The following is an 8,374-nucleotide window of genomic DNA, read 5'->3' as shown; positions in this document are numbered from 1 at the left end:
AGTGATTTATAGCGTTTGGACCAGAAATGTCAATTTATTTTATTCCCTCCACTTGTGTAAAATGTATCAAAGTAAAACAATGAGTTATATTATGTTAAGTAAGTTTCTAATTGCTCAACAATCTAATCGTTGAGTCTGGAAATGACTTACTCGATTTTAAATCTATTAAACACCACGAATATAGTAATGGCTGCGTGACGTCACGGCACGTCACCCATGCTTTTCCCTATAGATAAAACATCGCGACCAAAATGGCGACCATGGCCAAAGCTACGGAGTGCCATTACTCTATATTAAAACAAAAAAATCGTGCGCGCGTTTATTTCAAGCAACTAGAAATCGTGCGCACGGACCGTGTCAATAAAAGGCGTTTTCCACGCTTCGCTTTGGAGCGACTCGAAATTCAACCCGAAAATCAACAGATCGAAAAATAAACAGCTTCAATGTCTGCTTCCGAAAGACAGATTAGGTTTGTATCGTCATGCAAAGCTCTCTACACCTCGCGTTTGGACGATAAATGGTCGTTTATTTCTTTACTCTGTTCAGTTCTGGATTTTATTCGCTACCACTGTTCGATTTATTATGAAAAATGTAAAATTTTACTTTGATACATTTTACACAAGTGGAGGGAATAAAATAAATTGACATTTCTGGTCCAAACGCTATAAATCACTGCGCAAATGGTTTACCAATTAGCTGTCGCGCTGATCCACGAGAGGGAAAGAAACCCGAGTCTTTCTATTTTGCCCATAATAGTTAAGTCATTTTCTTTCGCTTAACGTATCCCTCGATATATTATTTGTCCGGCGTTTTGAAATGCTGTGAAATTTAGGCGTGTATGATGAAAAGGTCGATTTTGCCTTTGATACAAAACCAATTCCCTTCCTTAAGTTTGAAAGCCAATAACTCGTCACCTATTGGTCTTAGAGACCTAGATTTAACACTTCGTAAATATAAATCGAGCATCCCGAATCCATTATTATCATTTTCAGTGGCGTAACTCTTTTATTTTAAAAGTTGTCCAAAATGATATTCATCAATTCCGGGTAAGTGTTATATTTATCGACCGAACTGATGGTCGTATCTGAAAGTGGATCGAAAAATATTAATAATAAAATTGGTTTCATCTTTCTATCAGTAATACGTTTTGAGAAATTAAAAATAAAGTGCCAAAATTTCAACAGGCAAAGACTTATTTAACAGAGTGTACAACTTTCCATTCGTATTACATTGGAAAAACATAATTTAAACCACAAGTATGACAAAGCCCAGAAATGTCTATATCGCAAATTACTTAAGGTTCAACATTAACAAAAACTTATCAAACATTTTAGTCGTTAACCATTTGGTTAACATATACTTGGATTAATAATATTCCAATTATTTATCCAAGAAATATCCTTGGATAAATGATCATTAATTGAACCTCTGGCCCTCATTCAAGTAACGAAGGCCTAAAATAACAAAAAAATTAGTTAATATATATGAACTTGACTAAAATAAAACGTTAAATATAATTAAATAAAAACTTACTTTTATCTTACCTTAATAAATTATATTTAAAATCCTCTAAGCAATCGTATTTCTTTATTAAAGCTGCACATCTGTTTCATTGGATCTCATTCAAAACGTAAACCAATTATTCGACAAATGAACACGTGGAAAAGTTTTCTTCCGGCCGATAGATGGCGCCGGCGTCAACCATCGCAGCGATGTATAGCGAGTTTCATTTCTCTATATTGTCAGTATCTCTGGTTATAGCAGCGATTTCTTTTACCTTGGTTTCGTGGGGGGGTGATTGAAAGTTTCCGTGGGAATTTCGAAATCCTAGCGCTGACGAGTTCGTACTATTCGTTCTCAAGGACTTGTATTGATCTAGGTATTATTAGATTTATAACCTTGTAGGGGCATTAGTCATTTGTGGTCTACCTTGTCCGTTAGTTCGAGAAAATGACCGATTCGTAGAAATACGATAGTATACGCTTCCTCTATTTTGGGACTTAGCGATATTATTAGGGTTATAACTAGCGACATTCGTTGGTTTCCCAGCAAACACAAATAGTCCCTGGGACGTCCTATGAATGTCTCAATGTGCATTATACGTCCAAGTCCAAACGGATATCCGGACAATGTCGTTGGGATGTGGCAAAAATAATTATTTTAGAATTAATATCCAAATTACATCCAAAATATCGCTAACCAATTTGGACATCTCCTGGATGTCCATTAGAGATTCAAAATATCGCTAAACATTTGGGACATCCCCTGGATGTCTATTATAGATCCAAAATATCGCTTAACATTTTGGACATCTCCTAGATGTCCTTTACAGATCCAAAATAACGCTTAACATTTTGGACATATCCTGGATGTACATTTTTAGATTCAAAATATCGCTAAACATTTGGGACATCTCCTGGATGTCCATTATAGATCCAATATATCGCTTAACATTTGGGACATCTCCTGGATGTCCATTATTGTTCCAAAATATCGCTAAACATTTCGGACATATCCTGGATGTACATTTTTAGATTCAAAATATCGCTAAACATTTGGGACATCTCCTGGATGTCCATTATAGATCCAAAATATTGCTAAACATTTCGGACATATCCTGGATGTACGTTTTTAGATCTAAAATATCGATTAATTTGATGGACGTTCGGACAACATCCACTAGATGTCCAAAATGCCGGATTTCATGGAACTGTGAATGACGTCTATGTCCGAGAGCTGTACATTTTTAAATGCCAGGACTGACATTTGCAAATTATGAATTAAAACTTTAGATGGCTTTTAAAATAAACATTTATTAAAAATATTATATTGAAATAATTTAAGCCGGATTACTGGTAGCGCTTACGTCGATCCTCTTCCGGAAAATGAAGAAGAAAACGATCACATTTGTTCTTCCTAATTCTTTTTATTACTAGCAGTTAACACCGCGCGCGTCTGCTAGAAGGAGCTCAGCGGTATGAGTAATATGGTTCGACGTATATATTTTCTTTTCGTGGCAATTTCTTTTATTTGAATGCATGTAGTGTTAAAAAGGGTATATTTTACGTTTACTTCACGTCCTGTGAATGTCTCAAAGTCACCATTATATGTCCAAGTTCAAATGGATATCCTTAAGATGTCGTTGGGACGTGACAAAAATAATACATTTTAAGTTATATTCATGCATATCGCAAAAAAATTAGGACATCTCCTGGATGTCCATTTTAGATATAAATATCGGTGAATTTGATGGACGTTAGGACAACATCCTTTTATGTCCAAAATGCCGGATTACATCGAAATGTGAAGGACGTGTGTAGGATGTCCAGGAGATGTAAGTTTTGAAATGTCAGGATTTACATTTGCAAATTAATAATTAATATTAAATTAATGTGCACCGGCTATTTAATTTTGGTTTAGATGACTTTTAAAATAAATATTATTAAAAATATTATGTTACAATAAATCAAGCAGGACAGATTATTGCTACTAGCCCTTACGTCCTCTCCCGAAAATTAAAGAAGAAAACGATTCCCTTTGTACAGCCCTCTTGGTAATAGTAACAAAGCCGATACGTTGTCTGCTAGAAGGAGCCAACGGTTAAGTGACATCGTGCCTCGTGGTTCTACCTCATTTCTTTTTGCGGGAATTTCTGTTATTTGAAAGCATATTGGTAATAATTATAAACATTTATAAAGTGCGGATCTGCGGTAGAATGACGTGTTCTTCACGACATATTACGTAAATCCAAATAAGGTAAATTAATTAATTATTATTTTGATACTTCCAACCGCATTGTAGATTTCGCGCTGTTATTCCAGTTTATTCCCTATCGGCGGAAATTAGGCTTAGGAGTAACGGGAAAAAAACGCATCTGTCGTCTGCTATAACTCAGGAAAGTCGTGAAACTGGTTTTATGTTGCGTATTTTCAAGTCATTGTGCTATTTTTCAGAGAAAAATAATTGTCTTGTGCTTGAGGTATTTAAAAAGATAATTGAAACCTATAAAAAACTTTGATGCCATATCTAACTGCCGAATAGATATTTGGAAGTAATTACCTGGCGCGTAGGAACGTTTTGGATTAAGGGGTGTACAAATTTAATGTTGAATTGGGCGCCCCTTTCATCGACAGGTTTTTAGCACCCCTTTTAAAACAATTTGGAGCCCCTTTCCAATTTCAAGGGGGGTACATTGTACCCTCGTACCCCCCGTTCATACGCCACTGGTAATTATAGAGTAGAAAAATGTTAAATGGCTTTTTTTCATACTTTGAAGGTTTATATTACCTTTTTAAATACCTCAAGAACTTGACAGTTATATTTTTCTCATGAAAATATCATCATAACTCAATAATTCTGGAGCAAAATCGAAACCAACTATGGACCTAGAAAGTATTAAAACTGATTTTAAATTTCCTTTAAAATCGGAAGACAAATTGATGGAGTTGGTGGAGGTTTTAATTGATAAGGAAAAAGCTATAAAACTGGTATAAGATTTTTCAAATATGGTTTTTGAAGAAAACAACAAGCGGTTTTTATTTGTTTAGAGGGAGTTCCTTCGAAGAAAAGGAGGTGTGAGTGTCAACGATTGCGAAGTGGCTCAAAAGTTCAGCTGGGAAGGAACGAAGGGAAAATTGCAATTAAATAACCTGAAAGTTGTTACAGTAATGATCGGTAATTTATTTGTATTTGCACATGCTGTGCTGACGGTTCCGTACTCTAATTCTTAAAATGTTAATGTTTCTAGAAGCGGTACAAGAGATGACTCAAATGACCCATGTAACTTGTGCCCAAATGGAAAAAATTATTATAGACTATTTTCGCCATGCCCCTGGACGACTCAAGTCTCAAGGAAAATATTTATCTGCTCGTAAAGAGTTGGATAAATAGTTACGTCATTTGTAAATATTTCATAATCATTAAATTCAATATTTGAGATAAGTTACTGTCGTATTATGCTTTTAGAAAATTAATGCAGATGTGTTGATTAGGGTCGACTCAAACGTATACGCAAGTGCTGCAAACTTAATTGTCCACTAGACATTTTTATTACCTCCTTTCGGTGTTATCGATACATCGTATAGACGTCGTATAGACTTGTTTATGGATATCCGTTACACATCCATATTTGACGTCATTAAGCATATATTTGGGTACAGTTTTCATCCATTTGATATCCATCGGACGTCCTTTTCCAGGTCCAGTGGACGTCTCAGGCATATCCATTGGACGTCCTTAAGTACATATTTGGGTACAGTTTTCATCCATTTGATATCCATTGGACGTCCTTTTCCAGGTCCAGTGGACGTCTCAGGCATATCCATTGGACGTCCTTAAGTACATATTTAGGTACAAGTTTTCATCCATTTGATATCCATCGGACGTCCTTTTCCAGGTCCAGTGGACGTCTCAGGCATATCCATTGGACGTCCTCAAGTACATATTTGGGTACAGTTTTCATCCATTTGATATCCATCGGACGTCCTTTTCCAGGTCTAGTGGACGTCTCAGGCATATCCATTGGACGTCCTTAAGCATATCTTTAATATGTACAGTTTTCATCCATTTGATATCCATTGGACGTCCTTTTCCAGGTCCAGTGGACGTCTCAGGCATATCCATTGGACGTCCTTAAATATATCTTTAGAATGTACAGTTTTCATCCATTTGATATCCACTGGATGTCTTTTACCAGGTTAGGTGGACGTCTCACGGACGTAGAAACCTGGGACATTTGGATGGTGTTAGTACGTCCCTTTGGCGTAATCTGCAGGTTTTTGGATATTATACGGATATCCAAAATGTCCAAACTGGATATCTAGTGGATATCCGTGGGACGAATTTGTGTTTGCTGGGTTATCTACATTGCTAGTTTTTCGAATTTCTAGAGAGTCACAACGAGTCTGTAAAGCAGCCAGATTCGTTGTAGGATATGGAATTAGGTGTACGCATAATTCTGGTTTTACATTTTGCCTAATAATCGAAGCTAAAACTGAGTCACTCTCCGGATGAATTAAACAATTGTTCAGTTTCACTCGAGCAATATATTCAGCAACCTTTCCATGTTATTTTTGAGAAGCTTGTCTTAAGTCATTTATCATTTGTTCCTCAACTTCGGTTGGTAAAAAATAAACTCTTAAACTATCCTATCAATAAAGTCTTGAACTGTGATTTGTGTTCTTATAGGATAAATGGTTTGTCTATACCACGATAAAGCTCTATCTTTTAGCATGGTTGGAATTAAATCCAGAAGTACATTATAAGTTAATTGATTAATGCTGTTAAAAATTCACGAAGGTCCTCATGAGGCTTACCGCTAATCGATAACTCTAGGCGGTCTTGGTATTGGCTGTGTGGCACGGAAAGCTTGCGCCATTAATTGAGCGAGGGCGGCTAGATCCGCCATATTTGATTACCGAGATTAACGCGTTGCTAAGTCTAACCTTATGTTTACTTCAAACCATCAAGGTACTCAGTGACTGTCCTAAAATGTTAAAATTTAACGTTAATCAAATCCTGGTCACGGCACCATTTATGTAACCGTTGAGGCTAACTAATCAATTAAACTCGAGATCTGAGCCAGCTCTCTTTAATACTAATCCAGCCTCAAATGTTCGATTAGAATAAAAAAACAAAAAAAAACTAAAAGTTAACCTGAAAGTTAGTCACCCCTCGTGACTTATCTACCGTCAATTTTCCCACTTAAGTTGGCCTTGGTGGGGGCTTCATCTGATGATAGATAGTAGAAAAAAACATTGCAGCGGATGGCGGCAATTTAAAAAAAATGCCATCCGTTTCACGTTTTTCCGGCAAAACAAAGAATCTATAAGTGACGGTTTTATTCCAGAAGCTGAAGATTCCTAAAATGTAAACGTGATTTTTTATTTTATTGGCTTCCTGGCCAAGAAAATTTTAAAGCGACATGAATGTGAAACTTGTAAATTAGCGCTGACAAAAGAACGTAAGAAAATAACTCATACTAGAGAAACCCTCACGGTTCGGGAGGCATTTTGCTCGGAAGAAGGAAGCGATGTTAGAAGATTAACATTAATTTAAACACTTTTTTTTATAAAACTGTCGAACGAATGCAATTTGTTTTTAAAAATAATTTCACCCGACTCGTCAATCAAACGGGAATAGCCCAACGAATTGACAAAAAGATTAAACGAATAACATTCCCTGAAATGGGCGATAGCTCCTAAGTGGAAATTGTTAAACTATATATCCATTGAAGAATACAACCATAAACACAATAAAGAAATAGACCCAAGATTCTACGGGCGGTTAATACGGAGGCGACGCCAAGCAGACAGTCGTCATTAGTCGTTAAGTGACACCTGTCGATTAGGTGAGAAAATAAAAAATCGTCACGTGTTCGTGCATAGAGAATAGTGATTGTAATCTTTTAGGTAATCTGACGTGATTGTCGAAAATTTCGGCTGTGAGATTTTTAAATAAGGTAAATTTTCATTAGAATTTGTAAATAAGTCAATTCATTCTTTCGAAATTAACCCAAATAAAAAGCAGCAGATTATCTTTTAATAAAAAAAAAAAAATCTAATTGACGAAATCATATTTGGTCAAAGGCTTAATGTACTTTACATTTACAGGTGCTGTGGTTATGGCTTGTTATGAGAATATTCTGACTATATAATTATGAGTTTCTAAATTGTAAATAAAAGTAAATCGAATATTAATGAAATGGATGTTTCTTCAAAAGGTATGAGGCTATTGTCCTGGAAATAAAATGAGCTTTGACAATTTATGTCTGATGGCTTGACCCTTTATTTCTAGGTATTTATCCTTCGCTAATTTGTGGAGTCTGACCTTGCAATATAATTTAATAACCTTCTTAATCAAACTAATGCCATGATGTTCGATTCGCACTTCAGCATCAAACATATGTTCGTGGAGATCTGGGAAGATGTCCATGCCAACAATATTTCGTAATACAGCAAGTTCAATGGCCTAAGATATGTTTTTGCATTTCATGGTAATTGTAACGTTTTGGCGAATGCATGACTCCGTCATGTGACATAAATCATGAACGCTTTTTGAGGGTTTTTGCAAGCCACTATTGTCTTTAAGTTAGGTGAACCTTTAATGCCTATTAAAAAAATAATCGTGTTCGCTTGGATGTTCATCAAGCGCTTGCAGGCCAGTTTCACATTTTATGATTTTGTTTAGACGGGAAATCACAAAGCCGGCAATATAGAAAACTGCATTTTCTCGAAAAATTGAGGACTTCTCTTGATGAATATAAAATTCCTGTATCTCATCATCTTCTTGGTCTTGGAGGTCTGGTGTCATTAAAGGTTCGTTGTTATCATACTCAGTATAACGCTGAAAACTGCAAAGTCTTGGAATTTCAGTT

The 8,374-nt window shown here is 35.8% G+C and overlaps 1 protein-coding gene across 1 annotated transcript; it reads left to right on the top strand.

The window, feature by feature from the left end:
* The first annotated feature begins 4,379 nt into the window (after nucleotides 1–4,379).
* Nucleotides 4,380–4,890, top strand: LOC149946456 (uncharacterized). The gene is made up of 3 exons (XM_090170766.1): nucleotides 4,380–4,487; nucleotides 4,548–4,674; nucleotides 4,748–4,890. The coding sequence occupies exons 1-3, from the start codon at nucleotides 4,380–4,382 to the stop codon at nucleotides 4,888–4,890; spliced, it is 378 nt and encodes a 125-aa protein (XP_090026892.1).
* Nucleotides 4,891–8,374: the final 3,484 nt, after the last annotated feature.

Source organism: Leiobunum rupestre, chromosome 4 (genome assembly GCF_980474605.1).
Source record: "Leiobunum rupestre chromosome 4, qqLeiRupe1.1.hap1, whole genome shotgun sequence".
NCBI lineage: Eukaryota > Metazoa > Arthropoda > Arachnida > Opiliones > Sclerosomatidae > Leiobunum > Leiobunum rupestre.
Note: the sequence above shows the minus strand (reverse complement) of the source record. Positions and strands in the feature narration are given on the sequence as shown.